Source organism: Gymnoscopelus microlampas, assembly GCF_963454915.1.
Source record: "Gymnoscopelus microlampas genome assembly, chromosome: 7".
Taxonomy (NCBI): domain Eukaryota; kingdom Metazoa; phylum Chordata; class Actinopteri; order Myctophiformes; family Myctophidae; genus Gymnoscopelus; species Gymnoscopelus microlampas.
The window spans coordinates 16,103,292-16,125,791 of NC_139944.1; the positions used below are offsets into that span (position 1 = coordinate 16,103,292).

The following is a 22,500-nucleotide window of genomic DNA, read 5'->3' on the forward strand; positions in this document are numbered from 1 at the left end:
TGTCATTGTCACACACCGGTTTCTGATTGGCCGGGCTGCTTGGCCTTGACTTTGTGTGAGTAGCGTTTGCGTAGCGCCCTGGAGAAGCTGTCGACGTGACAACAGAAAGGGGAGGAGCCATCGCCGACACACTCATCCCAGAACAACAGCAAGTCCCTGCTTCTCTGTGACTGAGGAAGAACTGCAGACAAAACACAACGAATAAACCTACAGACAGACAAAGAGACAGACAGACAGACAGACAGACAGACAGACAGACAGACAGACAGACAGACAGACAGACAGACAGACAGACAGACAGATACTGACTGTCACTGGTAGAGATGTTGTCATTCTTCTCCAGCAGCAGACAGTTGATGTGTTCCAACACTGCAGCCTGTAGTGTCATCTCCTCCAGCAGCTCTCTGACAGACAGACTGAAATCCACTGCACTCACTGCCTGGAACACACACCACACCACAACACCACACCATAACACAACACCACACAACACGCTCCATTTGACCAATTCATTTTTTATAATCATACACCTTATAGTGTACATTATACATAATATATCATACATTATGAATCATTAGACCGGTGCCCGTTAGGCAGTGTGTTTCAGCGTGTTTCTACTGTACCTGTAGTAGGATGGTACAAATGTCCAGGTGAGTTTCCAGTGTCTGGTCAAGACTCCAGTTCCCAGAAGTCAGTGGGGCGATTGTCAGTTCCTCCTCCGAAGCTGATTGGCTGTCGTGAGAGAGAAGACCCATGCTTCTCAGAGTGCTCTGCTGGAATGAACTGATTCTATTGGAGAACAAACGAGAGTGACAATGACAGAGTGACAATGACAGAGTGACAACAACAGAGTGACAACGACAGAGTGAGGTCACTGAATAGGATCAGTTTTCCATAGGCCACAAATTGTCAATCAAACAAACAAATGATTGGATTTGTCACGGTTAGTAATCAGTACATTTTACATGCCTAATCCATACCCTGTCTCTTTGAGTCTCAGGCTGCCCAGACAGGAAGTGTCATCGTCTGACAGGAAGTCAAAGCTGCCCAGGACTACCTCCACTGCCAGAGTCTCCTCTGATGATGATGTTGAGCTCTTTAACAGAGACAAGTCATTCTACAGGGCACACACACACACACACACACACACACACACACACACACGCACACACACACACAGACACAAACACAGACACAGACACACACACACACACACACACACACACACACACACACACACACACACACACACACACACACACACACACACACAGGAAGACATACAGGGATGGAGAATGTCAGAGGATGTTCAAATGTATGTTTCTTCGTGCTTGTGTGTGTGTGTGTGTGTGTGTGTGTGTGTGTGTGTGTGTGTGTGTGTGTGTGTGTGTGTGAGTGTGAGTGTGTGTGTGTGTGTGTGTGTGTGTGTTTGCTCGCTCACTCGCGTGCGTGCATGTGTGCGCACGTGCGTGCGCGTGCAAGTGTACATGCGTGCGCGCCTATTTAAAGACGTATAGATGTATGCGACTCTGGGTGGCTGTACCTTCAGTATGGTCGCCAGGTGCAGTATTTGGTTGTCCAGCATTCTCAGCTCTTTCTCAGAACAGCTGTGGTTCTGCAGGCAGTTCTCCAGCTCAGCTATCAGAGCTCCCACACTGACCGCCTGGGCCCTGCGCTGGGCCCAGCTCACCGCAGGTCTGCCCATGGACGGAGGTATGGATGGAGCTACTGGTGAGGGTAAGGATGGAGCTACTGGTGGGGGTAAGGGTGGGGAGGGCGATGGCGGTACGGATGGAGGTAGTGATGGGGTTATGGGAGGAGTTACTGATAGGGATATGGGTGGGGATGGTGATAGAGGTAAAGGTGGGGTTGGGGGTGGGGATGGGGTTGGGTCAGGGAAAGGGGTCAAGCCCGTCTGGCCTTCTGGGGACTCCTGCATTGCAACAGAATGGAACAGGTCAGGTTAGGATTAACGACCAACCCTCTAGTCTTACTTGAGTTAGAACTGGACTCTGACCGCTTTTTTCTGTCTACACACCAAATCTCTTTGCCAAGATTAGCCGACCTACAAGCTCAAAACACGTTGCAACTCGGCGTGTTTTGAGCTTATTTGGCGAATGTTCCCCGCAGAATAGGAATGCTGGGGTTAGTAGAGAATGTGGTTTAGTTTATTTTGTGTTCTTGTGTTTGTTTGTGTTGTTTTCATGCAGGTTGTTAGTTTGTTGCAACTTTACAGGTAGAAACGTTACACGTAATAACAAAAAACCTTCAGGAAAGTTACTACTAATTAAAATCCATTAATATGATTGTGAAGTGGGCCATTCTGCATAATGAGTACTTTGCGCCTTTGCAGACAGGGTGCGATTTTTCGCACGGAAAAAACGGACAATATAATTTTTCAAACGAACACTTGGTTCTCAATGACCTCATGCACACCAGCTCCGAATTTACCGTGCGGCGATGCGATGCGGCGATGCGTTTTTTTTTTTCTTCAATCGAACCCAGTTCGATTCATGCGTCTTTTCGCATGCGGTAAAAACTGATTGACTAATCGCATCCTGTCTGCAAAGGCCTTAAAGTATATATTTTGATGTCAATACAAGTACTTTTGCCGAGTAACATTTTAATAGAAACATCTGAGTACTTCTTCCACCACATGCATGTTGCTGTACTCTGCCCTCCATAGGTCTTACCTGTCCACTGTCGCTAGTCTGTCTGAGGCCTGGCTCTGTTTCTGGGTTCTGTCTGAGGATATCTGGAGTGCTGCACCTGTCATGTTCATAATATCTCATTTATACATTCAGAAGAGCAGAGAGACCAAATGAGTATTGTATTGACATACATATACTGAACCATAAAGACTGGTTAAAAAATCATATTTTGATTTATTAACCCTTTAAGACCTGGAACGCATCTGTGTCATTTTTAGATTTCTTTGGCTATTCAAAAATAGCAGATATACAAGCTCATGCTTGTAGATCTGCTATTTTTTAATATATATATATGTGCAAATCTTTGAATATATATATATTTTTTAAACAAACGTTTTTAACTAAAATCTTTGCTTCTAGGGGATTGTTTTATTATGTTGCTATAATATCAGTGGTTCTCAAACTTTTTTCATGTCAAGGACCAAAAATGTTGTTCCAGGGACCCCCAGAAGCAAAAATTGGAATTAAAAATGTTCCCTTTAAAGAACTATATATGAGCTTGTAGATCTGCTATTTTTGAATAGCCAAAGTGTAAAATAATGCTTTTTTAGCTCAAATCTAAAAATGAAAGATGCGTCTTCAGGTCTTAAATGAGTTACTGTACGTTACTGCAGCTTGAAGGCATGAATGAGTAAACGTGACATCCTCACCTCTTGGTCTCTGACACGCCTCTCCACTCCTCGTCTCCCGACGTTCTCATGCTCTGTGTGTCCTCCAGGGTGACCTCCAGCGAGCCGTCCTCTCCCAGGGACAGCTGGCTCTGGCTGCCCCCCACACTGGTGCCCATCAGGCTGGGACTGGAGGTCCGGGTCAGGCTGCTGTGGAGCTCTGACCTGGGATTGGATGGAAAATGTTAAGTGCCAGAGACCCCCAGAAGAGAAGATTTGTGTTAAAATTCAAAAAAAAATATTAACAAAAAAATAAAAAATAAAATAAAAACAAAGATTCTTTTGAAATTGTTAAAAAATAGCAGCGTGCCATGGACCCCTAGGGGTCCCCGGACCCCTCTTTGAGAACCAATGGTATACGGTCACGTTTCAGAAGATAAAAGAATAGGGTTGTCCGATATTGGCTTTTTTACCGATAACCGATATACCGATATTGTCCAACTCTTAATTACCGATACCGATATCAACCGATACCGATATATGCGGGGATTATTGTGATTAGGGTAAGCTCAAATTTCATATCACACACACCATATACAGTAAGAACTCCTGTAACTTATTTATAAAGCAAAAAAAAAAAAAAAAAAAAAAATGTTTTCAAAAACCGATGCCGATATTTTCCCGATATCAATTTTTATGCTAATATCGGCCGATAATATCGGGAGGCCGATAATATCGGACATCCCTATAAAAGAACATAAAGTCACGTTTCGGAGCAATAAAGCATGAAGGTCACATGTCACCTTTATTTAAAATTCTCAGAGAGATCGTTGAGGGAGACCCTCCTTTACAATGATGCCGAGATTACACATAAGTTGAGTAACATAAGAACAAAAAGAAAACTATGTTGACAACAATAAGAACGCTTCAGATGTAAGTTCCTTGTTTTATTTAAAGGAATATGGCCAGGAATAACCCTGCTAACTCTACTAACCTGGGAGTGATTGGAGTACTGGTGAAGTTTGGAGTGATGGCGCTGTGGGCGGGGTCAGATAGGTAGCTCAGTAGAGACACGCCCCCTCTGGGAGGACGGGGCCTGGGAACCAATGACGGCACAGGACCTTCTGCATCCTGCAACTGACGTACCATAGACTGAGGAGAGGAGAGGAGAGGAGAGGAGAGGAGAGGAATTGTATTATTTTTATTACAATTATTTATTTCTCAGTAACGGGGGTAGTGTGTGTGTGTGTGTGTGTGTGTGTGTGTGTGTGTGTGTGTGTGTGTGTGTGTGTGTGTGTGTGTGTGTGTGTGTGTGTGTGTGTGTGTGTGTGTGTGTGTGTGCGCGCACGTGCGTGTGCGTTGTGCTCACTATAAAGTATTTCTCGGTGAAGCTGGGTGTACTGGGAGCCGTCCAGCTGTATACAGAACTCTTCCTGCTGGGAGACACTGGACGCATCTTCTCACCACTGTCAAATGGACTGCAACACACACACACACACACACACACACACACACACACACACACACACACACACACACACACACACACACACACACACACACACACACACACACACACACACACACACACACACACAGACACAGAGTGAGGTTATTATCATCATTGTCAGAATCAGAATCAACTCAGAATCAACTTTCTGACACTGTGTGTGTGTGTGTGTGTGTGTGTGTGTGTGTGTGTGTGTGTGTGTGTGTGTGTGTGTGTGTGTGCGTGCGTGCGTGTGTGCGTGCGTGCGTGCGTGCGTGCGTGCGTGCGTGCGTGCGTGCGTGCGTGCGTGCGTAAGGCGCTCGATTAAGGCCATTAATATAAACAAACTGATCGACTCCGTGTACTTTAACACGTGAACGCGTGACCGCGTAGCCATGCACGCGCTCACACGCGCGCGCATGACCGCCTCGTGTTCTCGCGTCACCATATTAACTCTATGGGAAACTACACGGTGCGACCATGCGGTCAGTGACGCGCGCGCGATCCAGATAGGCGTCGGCGAGTGTTTTGACACTTTTGGGGCAATGGGGCTAGTTTTGCGTTGTTACTTACTGACGCACACACGCATGCATGCGTGACTGTTTCAATCCACAAGTATGGAAGTCCATAGGTCCAAAAAATAAAAAATAAATACCATAATGAAATAAATAGAATCAAATAATTAAAAAACACAATTAAATAAATAAATGTTTTTATTTTATTTTGCAATGTTATTTATTTCATTGTGTTTAATTAGTTCATTGTTTTTTTTTCTACAAGGCAAGCTCACATGATTATTTTACAATTTTGAACCATTAACCAAAACGTTACATTAATGAGCAACATTTGATATAACTGGCATATAAATGATTCGGCCAACGCGAAGTAAAGCTGTGTGTTGATCATCAGCGCCGTCAATAAGCGCTGCAGTCTTTCACGCTCGCGGTAGATACACTAAACAGGATTATTATTTAATGTCAACAACATTCAAGTACAACTCTCAAAATCCGTATCCATATCATTATCTACTACAAGCTTGGCAGAACTGTCATGCACAAGCAACAATGTTCTTCCTTCAGATAAAGTCAGATAACGTATCTACAAATGACAGTCATTTGGTTATTTTTTCAATACCGCTGCTGTGGTGGAAAAAGTATGCTTTACTTAAGTAAAAGTATCAATACTGCAAAATACTCTATTACAAGTAGGCCTGGCTCTAAGTAGCCTATAAGTCCGGAATTTTGAGTAAAAGTAGGCTATATAGGCTATAAAAGTATTGGCATCAAAATGTAGGCTACTTAAAGTACCAAAAGTAGAAAGTAGGCTATACTCATTATGCAGAATGTCCAATTTCACAACTTTTCAAATGTATAAAATGTATAAACATCTTTTGAAAATAGCAGATGTACAAGCTCACAATGATGTAGGCCAGGGGTCTTCAACAGGGGGTCCGGGAATCCTAGGGGGTCCTCAGAGCTACTATACGTAGGGGGTCCGCCAAATCTTTGTGTGATAGGATTTTTTTTTTTTTTTTTACATTAACCACTTGAACCCTAGAATTCCTTTTCTGAGGGGAACATTTGCCAAAAATAGCAGATCTACAAGCTGACAACGCGTCATGCTGTGATATGAACGTTTATGTAGATGAATGGAGCAGTAAAGGAGAAAGGTGCAAACACCAGGTTGAAGTTCATCCATGACGGTTGTAATCCATGGCTAAAGACGTGGCTAGCCTGCGGACTGAGACCGGCTAATTTGCATATCCTCGTGAATATAAATTAGCCATGCGGTCTTCTGCGGACAATTTGGGGGTATTTTGTTATACTTTATTGGAGTATTTTCAGTACTTTTACTTCTACTCCACTACATCTCAGAGGCAAATATTATACTTTTACTTTTTTACAATTATTTGAAAACTTTAGTTAAAATGACAAGTTACTTTATAGATTTGGATTATTATTATAGAACATACACATTCTCACTCCCAACTAGTCACTTATTGAAGAACTGTCAGTAGCCCCTAAACGTCCGATTATGACAGTCCTGATTCCCCTAAAAGTCCGATTTTGCAGTCCTGGTTACTTCTCCCTAAAGCCCTAAAAAGTCAAAACGGGACTATGTAGGCCACGGATGTTACCATTGTGTACGTTCCAGCTTGAGTACCCATATCTTCCGTATTGTTCAATAAAAAGCCTTTTAATCCGATCGACGGCCATTTTCTCCGTCTTTTCATCAGCTTTCAACTATGCGATCCTATCGGTTGGGAGGTGTATTGCACATTATAACTCTATGTGAAAATGGCCGACGATCGGATTAAAATGCTTTTTATCCAACAATACGGAAGATATGGGTACTCATGCTGAAACGTCGGCATGTATAGCATCCTGGGCATTTAGGTAAGCACTTCATATTTGCAATCTGAACGTTTGTGTAGACGTTACAGTTGTAAATTGAGCAATTCATCACACCAGGTTGAAGAATGTCCATGGACCGTCATCTTTCAGGCCTACCGCTGATAACCATTAGCACATTGGTTCTCAAAGTGGGGTCCGGGGACCCCCAGGGGTACTTGAGGGGGTTCCAGGGGGTCCCCAGCTAAATGATGGACAGGGACCAAATGGACCCTTATGGGTCTGTAACTCTGAGAGTGTACAAATGTAACCAAATGGACCCTAACAGGTCCATTTGGTTCCATTTGTACACTCTCAGAGTTAAATTAACATTGATTTTACAATATGAATGTGGGTCCCAGAGACCTACATGCCATTAAATGGGGGTCCGTAGCCTAATGCATGTCAAACTGGGGGTCCTTGAAATTAAAATGGTTGAAATCACTGCTAGAGAGCCGTAAAAATCTTCTCTTATGGGGGTCCCTGGCTTATCTTTTCAAATGGGGGTCCGCGGTCTAATAAGTGTCTATTTGGGGGTCCTTGGCACGAAAAGGTTTGAGAACCATTGCATTAGCACATGAAGTCAATTCATTGTTTAATTTCAAATAAGTTTAATTTCACTTATACCACTTCATTCTGTTGATGTTTCTATTTTACTGCTACAGCAATTCATCACACGGCTTTTTCTTTACTATTTAGCATAAATATAGTCCTGGTTATTTCTCCCTAACGCCCTAAAAAGTCCAAACGGGACTATGTGGTTTGCGCATGTGCAAAGGAACGTTCAACATGGTGTGGTGGGTGTGTTGGGGATTGCTCCATTTACAACGCTAACGTCCAGGTCATAAACGATCAGATTTCAAATATGAAGTGCTTAACTAAAGGCCATGGATGTTAAAATGGTGTACGTTCCAGCTTGAGTACCCATATCTTCAGTATTGTTCAATAAAAAGCCTTTTAATCCGATCGACGGCCATTTTCTCCGTCTTTTCATCAGCTTTCAACTATGCGATCCTATCGGTTGGGAGGTGTATTGCACATTATAACTCTATACGAAAATGGCAGCCAATCGGATTAAAATGCTTTTTATTGAACAACACGGAATATACGGGTATTTTTGAGGGATCGTACATAATTTTAACGTCCGTGGCCATGGGGTAAGCACTTTATAGTTGAAATCTGCAATATATATATATATATATATATATATATATATATATATATATATATATATATATATATATATATATATATATACTACATATATATAGTATATATATATGTATACTACTACTCCACTACAATTATTTGAAAACTTTAGTTAAAATGACAAGTTACTTTATAGATTTGGATTATTATTATAGAACATACATTAACCCCTTCAGCCCTGTATACACATTTCAGCCATTTAAAAATAGCAGATCTACAAGCTCACAATGAGCTTGTAGATCTGCTATTTTCAAAGGATTTGTTAACATTTGAAAACTTGAAATTGGACATTCTGCATACTGAGTCAGTGCTTTTACTTTTGGTATACTTTTGGTACTTTAAATACATTTTGATGCCGATACTTTTATACTTTTACTCAAGTAGGCTATATTTTGAATTGGACATTTACTTTTAACAGAGTATTTCTGTATTGCGGTATTGATACTTTTACTTAAGTAAAACGTTTGAGTAGCTACTTTTTCCACCACTGATTACTAGCAATAAGCAATAACTTGGATAACAATTGCAAAATGTCGGCTATTTATTACGTAACTAAACGAGTTTAGGGAGTTATAGGTTAGGGGGAAACAAGAGTTCGTCATAGTGTCAACATTATATTATATAAGCAAAATATAATGTAGGCTACCTATAGTCACTTAGACAGGCAAGACACGTTAACAAAATAAATTGCCGTCCGATATGATGTAAACCCCCCTAGGCCCTAGGGGGTCCTCGTAGTTACAGGGGGTCCGCCAAATCTATGTGAGATAGAACATTTTCTCTCTCTTTTTTTCTTCTTTTTTTTAAAGCTCTGGACTTAGTACATTTTTTTTTTACCGAAACGATTTTTTTCTTTTTACCGAAACGAAAGTTTCGGTAAATTGTCCCCCCAAAAACCTGTTAGGAGTAAGTTTCAGGCAATTTAAAGTTAAATGGTAGTACTTTGTAGTGACTTTTTTTTTCATCCCTAACATTCATCGAGCTCTGGACTTAAATTTTACTTATTATAAGTAATCATTAAGTAATGATAAAAAGTATGTGACTTTACTTTGGGGTGCAAATATCTAGTAACTAACTAATAAGTAATCATTAAGTAATGATTAAAAATGACCCACCTGGGGTCCCCCTGGGACCACCGGGCCTATCCAGTGAGCCAGTCCAACATGGGAGACCCCTGGAAGTTTTGGAACAACCAGTATCAGAGACCGAGTCTCCTCGCTAATCCTACCCGCATAGAGCACTCATCCTGGGCATAGAACTGACCGATAAAAGTAGATCTATAAACACACCTATAGCACGACTCAATTATCGCGGGCGGGCGGCCGGAGCGGGTCAACCCACGGAAGAAAAAAAAAAAGAGTCGTGCGTAATGACGCGCAGGAAAGGATGGAGATAATTTTGGTGGACTGGTGGGGGGGATAACTTAATGTCAAGGACCCCCAAAATTATAAGTAGGCCTATTTGGCTGCGGACCACAGATTCATCATGGCTGCCTGCCGTGCGCAAATGTCCGCTTTCCAAATCCAAAGTTTGATTTTGTCTTGAGTTGATATTGCATGATATTGAGAAAATAAATGAATCACTCATACGCCAAATTAAAGTAGACAATTGACAGATCAAGGACCACTTTAAATCAAAAGAAATGTTTGAGAATAGACAGAGTTCCGCCTTAGTAAAATGTCAAGTGGATCCAGGTGGATTAATTAACAGTCAGACTTTTACCCTGATGCCCCATCTAAAATTATTAAATTAAATTATTCTGTGTGACCCCTTGGAACAGGGGTCCAGGAGGGGAAAATATAAACTTGACAGATCATAGAAACATAAAGATTATTTAAAAAAAAGGACATTTGATTGAACTATGCCTAAAATAAATCTCAAGTTTTTCATGCGCAACCAATTATTCAGAGTGACACCTTGGACCAGGGGATGGGGGTCCGTGGGGTGGGGGGGGTCCGTGGGTGTGGTGGTGGGGGGGGGGGGGTCCGTGGGGGGAGGGAGAGGGTGGGGGGCTATCCTGGACTAAATGCATTTCACAAAGTATTTCACACGAGCGTGCGTGCGTCACTGAGTGCAAAACACCCACGCAAAGTGGCTAGAAGCTCCGTTGATGCCAACTCTCCAATGAAATTACGCGTGAAGGTCTATAGGTACGTGTTTTCGTCTGAATGTTACACGGAACGCATCACCTTTACATGTTCTCGTGTGCCATTATACGTTCACGTGTACATTCTTTGGACAGGTGACACGGATGGAGCGTCTGGCTATGTTTTGCTCAGCAAAGCACGCACGCATGTGTCACCGCTTTAAGTCAATGGGAAATTACATGACGCGGCCATGCGAAAGACAACACACACACACTGCTCCAACAGTGTCAAAACACTCGCGCGCGCGTATCTGGTTTGCGCGCGCGTCACTGAGCGCATGGTCGCGTCGTGTAGTTTCCCATTGACTTAATATGGTGACGCGAGAACACGACACGGTCATGCGCGCGCGTGTGAGCGCGTGCATGGCTACGCGGTCACGCGATCACGTGTAATTATACACGGAGTGGAGGAGTTTGTCTGTAGTTTAGGCTCTAAACGAGCGCCATAGCGTGCGTGCGTGCGTGCGTGCGTGCGTGCGTGCGTGCGTGCGTGCGTGCGTGCGTGCGTGCGTGCGTGTGTGAACTTACTTCCAGGTGACCTCTAGTTGCAGTTTGATGGTTCCCAGCTCGGTGATGTCCACCAGCATCAGCTGAGGTCTCGCCACGAAGAAATCTGCACTCGCACACGTTACCATGCCAACCAGTAGCCAACCCAAACCCTTGGCCTCTGTCACCTGGAATTGGAAACACGCATTGGATTGGTTGGTTTTGTATTCATAATAGACATGGGTGCCGCCCACTTTCACATGAAAGATAGAGATGTGACAGAATGTCAAAAGGTCAGGACAAGAACATTTAATACCTCCTATAACACCTGTACACAGTAAGATCCTCAAGCCATGTCAACGTTTAGGTTTAGTTAGTTATTATGTACTTCGAATGCTAGAAATCTAGGATTGGGTCAACATAGTCCGCATCTATGTACAGTACATGTATGTTCACAATACATTATTACCCTTATACCTCCCAGTCTCGGAGGCGGACACTTTAACCACAAGGCCACTGAGCTTGTCTTACTCTTTGTCTTTGTGTTCAAAACATACTTGTAATATAGGAACACAAATAAAAAGTACCAGCCTGCGTGTGCCTTTACCTTGATTTCAAAGTTGTGATGTATGTGTGGGAGGAAGATCATCTCCTCTTCGTCCCAGTATTGTCTGTCGTCTGATTGGATCCTCCCTCGAATCCTCCACCGCTGGCGGCCCAATCGCACCACCACCTGGAGCCATGACATCATCATCCACTTTATAACCACGCTGAAGCTGTTCAGCTTGATAGCCTGCTCTGTTGGGATCAGTGCTGGCGGGATGTAAACGTGTGATTTTAGGCTACTCAAGTAATCTACTTACCGAGGGGACTGTTATATGTTTTTACTTCACTAAATGTATTGTTGCAGGGTGCACTTTTCTAGTTGGTGATAAAGTTCAAGTGGAGTTTCTTTTTTTTTATTTGATCAAGTGGAGTCTAAAGTCAACAAGGGGTCCACAACGCAATTCATGCAAAAAAAAACTAAAGTGGAGAGAAAAAAAACACCGTACACACGATATTTGGCACTAATCGGTCCAGCAGTTCGTGGCCATTTTGTGGTGCCACAGATAGAAACCCCATTCCTTTTTCCAATAGAGATTTCAGAAAGTATCTATATCAATTATTTTAAGCCTGTAACCAAGCCTCCAGGCTCCTGGTCAATCATGACCATAAAACATTAGATTCTGTGTCAAAAAGTATTTGAATATTTAATTATATTTATACCATGCTTAATAAATATCCTTATTTTTTGCGGTTTTCAAAAATGTCTTTTGACACAGAATTAAATGCTTTATGGTTATGATTCACCAGGAGCCTGGAGGCTTGGTTCCAGGCATAAAATCATTTATCTAAATATTTTGAAAGTGAGCACACACACACACACACACGCACACGCACACGCACACGCACACACGCACGCACGCACGCACGCACGCACGCACGCACGCACGCACGCACGCACGCACGCACGCACGCACACACACACACACGCACACACACACACACACACGCACACACACAGTGTTGCCAGATTGGGTGGAACTCCATATATGGACGGTGGTCGGTGGTCATCTATGACATACGTCTCCATATTTAGGCATTTGTGCTGCTCTACCAATTATATAAGTGTTAGCGTACGGAACAGGACAGCATTATTCGACAGAGCCTGTTTTAAGCAGGCATTCAGTCCATATCGAGACCCATGGCAGCAGTGTAGATGGTGTACATATCTGACGGTAAGGTTGTTGACCGCAAGCCATGGGGACTGTCCAGGCTGGCTGACCTGGTCCTGGGAGCGCTGGAGTTCATCAGCGGGTTCATCCGGACTCTGACACAACCGAGTTCTCCTCCGCCTGATCCCCATGGAAGGAGGACGGGCAGGATAAACAGTGAAGGAGGCCCCTGTCCTCCGCCCCGGCCCACAGGAGGAGGATGACGATAGCTAAATGCCTACACAGTCCCGTGCAGTGATTCTCAACCTTGTTCATTTCAAGGACCCCTAGTTTGGACCCCTGGACCCCCAGGTTGAGAACCACTGCTCTAGTGTAGGCATTGCGGGCGTGGCACAGCCTCTCTCTGTTCATCATCGATGATGATGATGATGATGCCACCCCACCTCATTGGTTGCCTCTGCCGTTTGGTGACGGTAGATTCATGACGCTTCCCTGGGAATCCCTACATGTAGGGGCCAGGATGGCTGAACACGGCAACTAAACAGAATCATAGAAAAGAATAGAGGACTCTACTACCAACTGAACTGCACCAGAGCAGACACGACTGCAGCAACAGATAGGAATAGAAGCTCAAGCTTCTAATCCGGTTGATCTCCATCGGGAATGAATGCAGAAAACAAAGATATGCTTTATGGGCAAACGGACAGACAGTAATGGACACAACATGTTTGTAAAGGAGAACTGTGAGTGGGAGGACAATAACTGAAAAGTTGGAAACCTTTGTTTCTTTTTTCTTCGCTTTTTTTTTGCTCTGACCTTCATTGAGCCGATATCAAAGCTAAGCAGTAGATGAGATCAGAAGTGCCAGTTACTGTACTTTCTGGGCGCTTGCAAACAAAATGCGAGCAACAGTCTTTTACTGTGTGTATGGTTCAAAGAGAATTCAACTAGCCAGCAATTACTTCAGAATCGGTAACTTTTATTTTCTGGCCCGGGCTGCAACGAACGGACGGACGAGCCTGCCTCCACAGTCAACGCTGTCTGTATATACAGTATTATTAGTCCTGGATCCACATGGGATCCACACTGTTATTGGACCCTGTCTTGTTTTTTACGTCGTCTTTGGTAACATTAGCAGTGGTGGAAAAAAGTATTAAAATGTTTTACTGAGTAAAAGTATCAATACTGCAATGTGGAAACACAGTAAAGTCCGGTATTCAAATTTAATTGAGTAAAAGTACAAAAGTATTGGTATCAAAATGTACTTATACCAAAAGCAAAAGTACTCATTATGCAGAATGTCCCATTTCACAAGTTTTCAAATGTATATATATATCTTTTGAAAATTGCAGATCTACAAGCTCTACAAGTTTATAGATTGGCCATTTTCAAATGGGCAAAAGGTATATAGGGCTGAAGTGGTTAATGTATGTTTTGTAATAATAATCAAAATCTACAAAGTAACTAGTAACTATAAGGTTTTCAAATAAATGTGGTGCAGTTAAAGTACAATATTTGCCTCTGAGATGTAGTGGAGTAGAAGTCAAAGTACTTAAAACTGGAAAACACTGTAGTAAAGTAAAAAAATACCTCACAATTGTACTTCAGTACAGCACTTGAATTTAATGTATTTAGTTACAGTACACCACTAAAAATAAGACAAAGGAAAGGAAACAAGGAAACAAGTGTGGCTCCCATGCAGAGGTGGAAAGTAACTAAATACTGTAAGTGTCCTTGGGAACCAATGGTTCCAGAGCCATGGGGCCCATAGGGTCCTGTTTCTGTAGCGCGAGGCAGCATGATGTACAAGTTCATCCCCTGAACATGACGCTAGTATGTCACAGGGACTTCTCTTGGTGCTGAGTGCCAAACAGGGAGGCATTGGGTGCCGTCTTTAAAATTAAACCCCGACCTCCCAATCTCAGGGTGGACACGCTAACCACAAGGGCACCGAGCTGGAACCAAATACTACAAATCTTGTTCCCTGGCACAAAATACTTTCAGATGGGGGATCTGCGGACAATTACTTTTAATCTTAAATCTGGGGGGTCCTTGCCATGATAATGTTTAAGAACCACTCGTTTAACAACATTATGAAACAAGCCCAAATAAGCAACTACACTTTAGAAACAAGCCCCCAAAAAATACAACCCGCAACTACCAATATTTACAAGAACCTTCACAGAAAAACAAGCCCAAAGTCGCTTATAATAAGCAGACATGGCAACGCTGGTACAGTCCCGTGCGCGCAACAGTACAGTGCGCAAGCCAGGTTCAGAAAAGCACTAATGCATTATGGGTGCTAAATATTAACAGATTATGGCTTATGTTACATCCCTTTACAACAAACACATGCCCGCAACTGCATGAGGGATTATAAGCCTTACAGTTTTCTCACACAAATTCAAAGCATTTCAAAGCGTTTGAGTCTACTTCAATAAGCAGTAATGTAAATTATCAATAGATACAAATAAGTACAAATTCAATTTCGAGTTCCCATCACCACTATTTGAAAGGCACTATCTAAGCAGGCCTTGTGGCTACTATAACTACCCTATAAACGTCAATTTACTGTCACTGTCTTGCAGAGAGCAATCTGCGAACCCATTCGGTAAAAAATAAATATATATATATATCTGAATCTGTCTTGAGAGATTATGCAGACAGTGACAGTCACAGCACTGTACCTGTTAATCTGACCCAGGTGAAGGTAATGTTAGCAGTGGGGATGAATCACTGCTAACTTCAGCCTCATCTGGAGTTGCAACATTTGGAGAATGAGGGCAAACACATGTTTTCCTTAATTTGGGCAGTTTAGCCATTTTTCCATTTTGCTCTTGATCTTCACGTTTTGTTTAGCTGAAGTTTTGTGTTTATATCCACTGATTCCGTTCATGATTAGGCTACTTCATTAGAAATGTTGCAAGGACTCACTCACTGTTGACAGGTTATTGATGATGACGTATAGCAGGAATGGACTTATTTGGCATCTGTTGATGACGATTTTACCAAAAAGACATTTGAAAGTGATTCATTTGCAAATGTGTATATTGTAAAGTTAACTGTGAGTGTGCAAATAAACAAACTCATGCAACACAATATTTCAATATTATTTAATGTTTTTTACCTATAATATAGGTTAAAAAAAACTTGAACTTTTTCAATTTACTACCAACCATGAGTGTAATTCCTACATGCTTTGGGTGGCATATATTTACATACTGTAGGTCTACATTAGAAGGAAACAGATATGATGTAATGCACGCAAAGTACGTGCATAGTCCTAACAAAATAAAGGTTGATGTTATGTGACGGCCAGGCCCAATCTAATCTAATTATATAAACGGCAAGTTACTTCCGCGCGCCGCTGACGCTATAGCCACAGCTCTGTAATCGGGTAAACGCAACGGCCAGACACCACATCTCGCCAACACAGTAGCCACGGCAAACGCACAGATTTTCCGGGTGGCGTAGGGCACCTATCATTGCTCACTTCACAGTTTCCACGTCGCAACAGAATTTATTCCACTCACGACATTACGGACAAAACGGAAGGTGCAACACTTTCGTACCGTTTACCGTGCACACCACCGACACCGTACGGCGACGGCTTGAGCCGAAACAACACGAGCGGCCGCCATTGAACTCTGCCCATCTCCTCCACAACAACACACAAGCAGCTCCTTTGCTTCAACCCCCCCCCCTTCTTACGTACCTCCTTTGTTCCACCCAGGCCGTTACTTTCACTTCACTCATGTCTCGATCACAATATGTCCGTCCTTCACGTGCCATGTACATCACAAACACAAAATCAAACGGCGACGGCCACAGCACAGCACGTTCATGACACCAAAGGACTCGACAGTGATGTCATCATTATGCAACCCGGAAGTACAAATACCAAGGATACGTCAGTGATGTCAGTCGGGATGCCAGGTTTATGCCAGGTTTTCTAAAAACAAGCGGAAGAAACAAGCAACCACCTTCATGAAAAAAACAAAAACACGAAGGGGTCCGTCATCTTCCACGGGGGTCCCCGCGCGTCCCGACACTCCACAGGGGGTCCGTGGACCAGCAGGGGGTCTGCGGACCCCCTGCAACATAAAAAATATAATTTCTTCTACTTTTTTTTTTTTTTTTTTTTTACTTTTCCACAGTTTCACTCCGGCGATTTGGGTACCCCAATATACACCCGCCCACGCTGGGCCCCGTGCGCGGCTGGGGTTGAGGGGGGCGTAGCCCCCCGAAACTCTAGTAACTATAAAGATAGAGTTTTAAGCCAAGTGGATGGCAGAGTTCACATGAAAAAAGACAATGGTGAATGATATAGTTATAGTGGTCAGTGTGAATGGCCCTTAACACTGAGGATTTTACACACAGAGATCGAATGTCTAATGTCTAATTCATGTCAAACTGGTGGTCCTTGAAATGAAAAAGGTCGCAATCACTGAATTAAACAACTACACTGGCTTGTAGGCAAACGAAGGTCTTACAGAGCCAGGCCATAATAATATTTAAGGCGCTTGCAGTTAATTGCACTCTGCTTTATAATAGATTTCTATAGATTAGTGGAGGCACTACGCCTACAGGCAGTGAAACAATTTGGCACTGATAGTTTGCGAGGCAGATACAGACAGACAGACAGACAGACAGACAGACAGACAGACAGACAGACAGACAGAAGCAGTACTAGTAAACCAAAGACATGCAATATGCTGATGTCCAGTTTGAAATGTCAACTTGTTAGAGTTGTAGTTGATCAGCTGCAATTACATAACCTCTTTCAAGAAGATCTTTTCCATCCCAAGCCATAATTTATATTTCTCATTCTTTTCTTTTCTTCGTGTATTTATTTATTTATTCATATTAATATTTAAACGTCTCTTGTGGCCCCCACTTTGAAGATCTGTGGAAAATTGCAGAACTCGCTAACTTGGTTAAAAAACACTCGAAAGGCAACACACTCTGGCAGTTGAGTTGCCATGAATTGGCTGTGCATGTGAGCGTGCATGTGGGTGCACATGTGGGTGCACATGTGAGCGTGCATGTGAGTGCTAATAAGTGCTTCACCAACCTCATACTGGTCTCCAGGGCAGAGCCGGGCGAACCCGATGAGGCCTGCAAATGAAAACACATGTTACACAGCTCTGTGTGTGTGTGTGTGTGTGTGTGTGTGTGTGTGTGTGTGTGTGTGTGTGTGTGTGTGTGTGTGTGTGTGTGTGTGTGTGTGTGTGTGTGTGTGTGTGTGTGTGTGTGTGTGTGTGTGTGTGTGTGTGTACCTTTCATTTTGATATGTAGTTCTCCCAGTAGGATTTCCAACTCTCCTTCCATAACAGACATATCCTGAGAGAGAGAGAGAGAGAGAGAGAGAGAGAGAGAGAGAGAGGGGGGGGGGAGAGAGAGAGAGAGAGAGAGAGAGAGAGACACGGGGGGGGGGGGGGGGGGAGTGGGAGAGAGGTGGTACTAAAATAAATGACTGTGGATTTTGATTCAACAGCTCTTGAATAATTAAAGGATTAAACATGTATTTATCCTATTATAAATTCAAGGAATCTGTCTGTCTGAACATAGTGGGTTAAGCAATTGATCTGACCTTTCACATGGGCATTGACCATTAGCATGGTCAATGGGAAATGAAAATGTTCACTTCTCCCAAATGTAATCTCTTTATATTGACTTTTTTAAAGAGTTTGGAAGTTAATGCGCATGCAGTAACTACTATACTACGGCCTCTGTTGTCACGGTTGCGGTCAGTGCTATGGGATCTGCTCTGTCACGGTTACGGTCCCAGTCGGTAGGTGGACTTAGCTTCGGGACACTCATACACAACGCCACACAGAGAAGAACGGCAGCAGTACATCAGACAGCGCTAAATTTATAAAATACTTTGATTTGGAGCCGTGTCCAAACAATGCGTTTTATGAGCGGGGGAGCGCTCGCACAGAGAGTTTATTCACAAGTGCTTAATGTTCGCCGGAACGTCGTGTTATTTGCAAAAATAGCTTAGCTGCCTGAAACAATGTAAGCATGGACTTCTCATGGTTGTGGTAACGACTTATGACTCAATGTCAGGTAAATGACCGGTGTTGTTACACACAGCCATGATCAAATGAGCAGCCTCCCTAAAGTCTGCAAATTCTTTGACTAAGCACATCCCAGTGTATGGACTAGTTATCTTATATCTTCAAGAACTTTAGGAGACGGTCCACCACTACCGACACTGGTAGTTGTCACATGATCACGTGGTGTATGTGTTTGTCTATAAAGGCATTGTAATGTTTACGTTCATTCAGTAAAGCATCTTGTCTCGACTTCTATTGTACACAGCAGAGTATTTCTTACATTGTGGTATTGCTACTTTTACTCAAGTAAAAAGACTGAATACTTCTTCTACCACTGCCTGAGAGTGAAGCAGAGTGTCAAGGTGAGAGACGGAGCGATTTGGAGCGAGCAGCAGGTCATCTCCTAGAGCAGAGGTCTTCAATAGGGGTCCGGGACCCCTAGGGTGTCTTCAGAGTCACTACAGGGGGGGCCTTAAAATCTTTGTGTGATAGGAATAATTATATATATATATATATTACATTAACCACTTCCTAGAATCCTAGCATCCCTATTCTGAGGGGAACATTAGCCGGAAATAGTCGATCTACAAGCTCACAACGCCTCGCGCTGCGAGGCATTGTGAGCTTGTAGATCGACTATTTTCGGCAAAGAGGTCCGGTGTAGAGGGAAAAAAGAGCAGACCAAGTACAGAGCCAAAGGTCAGTTTTACTAAATGTTTGAAATAAACCAAAAACATCAATTTACACAACACTGATAGTCTATGAAGTTATCTGAAGTTTAAACTGCAACACAATGTTATACAATATATAGTGGGGGGTTCCTGCTTCATCGCTCTCTCAACTAAGTGGTCCTTGGCCTGAAAAACGTTGAAGACCCCTGTCGTCCTACAGCGCTGGAGCAGAGTGCGGAAAACAGCCTGGTGAGCGCAGTGTGCTCAACTCCGCACACATACACATATAATGTATGTGTGTGTGTGTGTGTGTGTGTGTGTGTGTGTGTGTGTGTGTGCGCGCGTGCGTGCGTGCGTGCGTGCCTGCTTGCCTGCGTGCCTGCGTGTGCGTGCGTGCGTGCGTGTGTGTGTGTGTGTGTGTGTGTGTGGTCATGAAGACATACACAGAGGCCAGCTGTTTCAAACTGTGGGTCAAAGGTCATTCTTCCAGCTCATGAAACTCATTGGGGGACAGAATGTGTTGATGTTCACCACAGACGCCAAATAACTCACTGTGTGTGTGTGTGTGTGTGTGTGTGTGTGTGTGTGTGTGTGTGTGTGTGTGTGTGTGTGTGTGTGTGTGTGTGTGTGTGTGTGTGTGTCAGGTCCAATTAGTATTCGGGTCAAAAATGTAATGGGTCCATTAGGGTTTGGCTCTGTCATTTAAAAAATCACGTCAGAACCAATGGGATCTCGGAAAATGTAATGGGTCCATTAGTGATGGGGTCCGTCATTTTGGACACGTGAAGAGCGCTATAGGGTGTGTGATAGAGAAGTGATAAACTATCATATCATTGATGTTTGGTAGAAACCTCGTACCTCCATACATCAACTTATGTTTTTTTCGTAAATGAATGTCCCACTTCATCATACAAGAGTGTCGGTCAAAAGTAGTGAAAATAGCACCACGGTGCGTTGTGAGCTTGTTGATCGGGTTTTATTCGTTGTATGTTGCACATACAGTAGGGATGGGCCAATAATCGTTATTATCGTTTATCACAATAAAAAATGCTCTCAATAATTATATCACAGATATTTTAATTTATCATGAACTTGTCCATAATACACTGGATCTGAGTTGGCTCTGTACTTGGACAGCTTTTTTCCGTCTACACTCTTTGCCCAAAATAGCCGATCGAAAAGTTCATATCCATCGTTTAAAAGAGTTTTAATCATATTTTGATTATCGTGATAATATCATTAATCACGATTATTTTGGCCACAATAACATAAAATTGTAATATGGTCCCATCCCTAGCTTTAGTGGTTCAAAGGTAGATGCGATACAAGCTGATGTGCACTGAATTGACGTCAAACGATTGATAATTTTAAATAACATTTTGAAACATTTGAAGCCTGACACTTCTAAATAAAATCTCACAGCACAACGTGTAAAGGTTTCACTCAAGTGCAGTCTTGACACGTTTCATTAATAAATAATGAAGCGTGACAGTGTTTGTGTGTGAGCAACAGACACACTGTTTGTGTGTGTTAACAGACACACACATGCTGGGAGGTCATGTGTAACCGGGGTCGATTCAAACTTTATTTAACTGTGCCTTGGATTATTAGTTTATTTAGAAGCGGATCGAGCAAGCATACAGCATATTCCCCTAACAGGAATTGACACAAAGGAGGTGTGATACCCTCTGGTCAGGGCAAACCAGTACTTTGGCCCCCCCATCTCCCCATGAAAGGAGTTACTCCCCTGGCCACCCACATCAGTTGGTGTGGAGCAAATGGAACCTCATGAAATGAAATGATAGATCAACGGCCTTTAGGACGCTTATGCCTGCTGTGCACGCGTCTTAGAACCACTGACCTAGGTGACCTGTAAACATCTTGTTATTACAGTACAATACCTGTATTGTACTGCCTCATATGACGGTGTCGTCCCACCGAAAATAGCCGATGTACAAGCAGCTACTTTCGGATCTAAGCATCACATCCACGACGTACACTGTATTGTGGGCTTGTTGATCGGCTATTTTTGTTGCATGACAAGTATGAATCAGGCTTTATGGACTTTCCCTGAAAACTATAAGTGAGTCAAACACACACACTGCACACACAGAGACACAGAGACACACACACACACACAGAGACACACAGACAGACAGACAGACAGACAGACAGACAGACAGACAGACAGACAGACAGACAGACAGACAGACAGACAGACAGACAGACAGACAGACAGACAGACAGACAGACAGACACACACACACACACACACACACACACACACACACACACACACACACACACACACACACACACACACACACACACACACGCACACACACACACACACACACGCACACACTGACCTGCAGGCTGTGTCTGTGGGTTCGGTTGAGCTCCAGCAGGCTGTCTCGGGAGGCGCGGGTGGATGGAGACAGAGAGAAGGCTCGCTTCATGTTGACTGCTCCCTGACACAACCTCCACTGAATGCAATACGTCTCATACAACTCCTCTACCTGATACACACACGCACACGCACACGCACACGCACACAGAACATTACACGAGTGAGCACTATTTTCAAGTACGTACGTATTTCTGAACGGTTTCAACTTGGCTACCATGCCATAGGCATAGACTGGCCACATGACATTTTCTGGTAACACTTGCTCATAAGGTACCCGTAATTAATGCTTAATTTATGACTACCTAATACATTATTTAAGTGTTAATTAAGCATTAATTAAACGTTAATTAAGCATTAATTCATCATAAATTCCTTGTAATTCATATATTAAGTAACTTTGCTCAACTGATTAACTAATTATGTTAATTATTGATGAATTACAAGGAATTCATGATGAATTCATGCTTACCAATTAATGCTTACTTTACTCTTAATTAACGCTTAATTAATGCATTAAGTAATCATAAATTAAGCTTTAATTACGGGGACCTTATGAGCAAGTGTTACCGCTTTTCTTATATGTGGTAACTGCAATTTCTGGAA

General features: G+C 43.0%; 1 protein-coding gene across 4 annotated transcripts in view; it reads right to left on the minus strand.

The window, feature by feature from the left end:
* ripor3 (RIPOR family member 3) overlaps nucleotides 1-22,500 on the minus strand; it is a 49,318-nt gene that overhangs the window by 4,153 nt on the left and 22,665 nt on the right. For 3 of the 4 annotated variants that reach the window (XR_014601098.1, XM_084061633.1, XM_084061632.1), the window contains exons 7-20: nucleotides 21,857-22,006; nucleotides 18,034-18,097; nucleotides 17,829-17,872; nucleotides 11,647-11,772; nucleotides 11,082-11,227; nucleotides 4,689-4,797; nucleotides 4,314-4,471; nucleotides 3,362-3,544; nucleotides 2,694-2,769; nucleotides 1,544-1,933; nucleotides 981-1,117; nucleotides 624-789; nucleotides 310-439; nucleotides 17-181 (exon numbers count right to left, since the gene is read on the minus strand). Coding sequence is in view for 3 of the 4 variants with exons in the window: in XM_084061633.1 (XP_083917759.1) it covers nucleotides 17-181; nucleotides 310-439; nucleotides 624-789; nucleotides 981-1,117; nucleotides 1,544-1,933; nucleotides 2,694-2,769; nucleotides 3,362-3,544; nucleotides 4,314-4,471; nucleotides 4,689-4,797; nucleotides 11,082-11,227; nucleotides 11,647-11,772; nucleotides 17,829-17,872; nucleotides 18,034-18,097; nucleotides 21,857-22,006 (2,044 nt within the window). In the remaining variant the exon portion in view is untranslated. The remainder of the gene's footprint in view (nucleotides 1-16; nucleotides 182-309; nucleotides 440-623; nucleotides 790-980; nucleotides 1,118-1,543; nucleotides 1,934-2,693; nucleotides 2,770-3,361; nucleotides 3,545-4,313; nucleotides 4,472-4,688; nucleotides 4,798-11,081; nucleotides 11,228-11,646; nucleotides 11,773-17,828; nucleotides 17,873-18,033; nucleotides 18,098-21,856; nucleotides 22,007-22,500) is intronic. The other variant, XM_084061634.1, reaches the window with a different exon arrangement.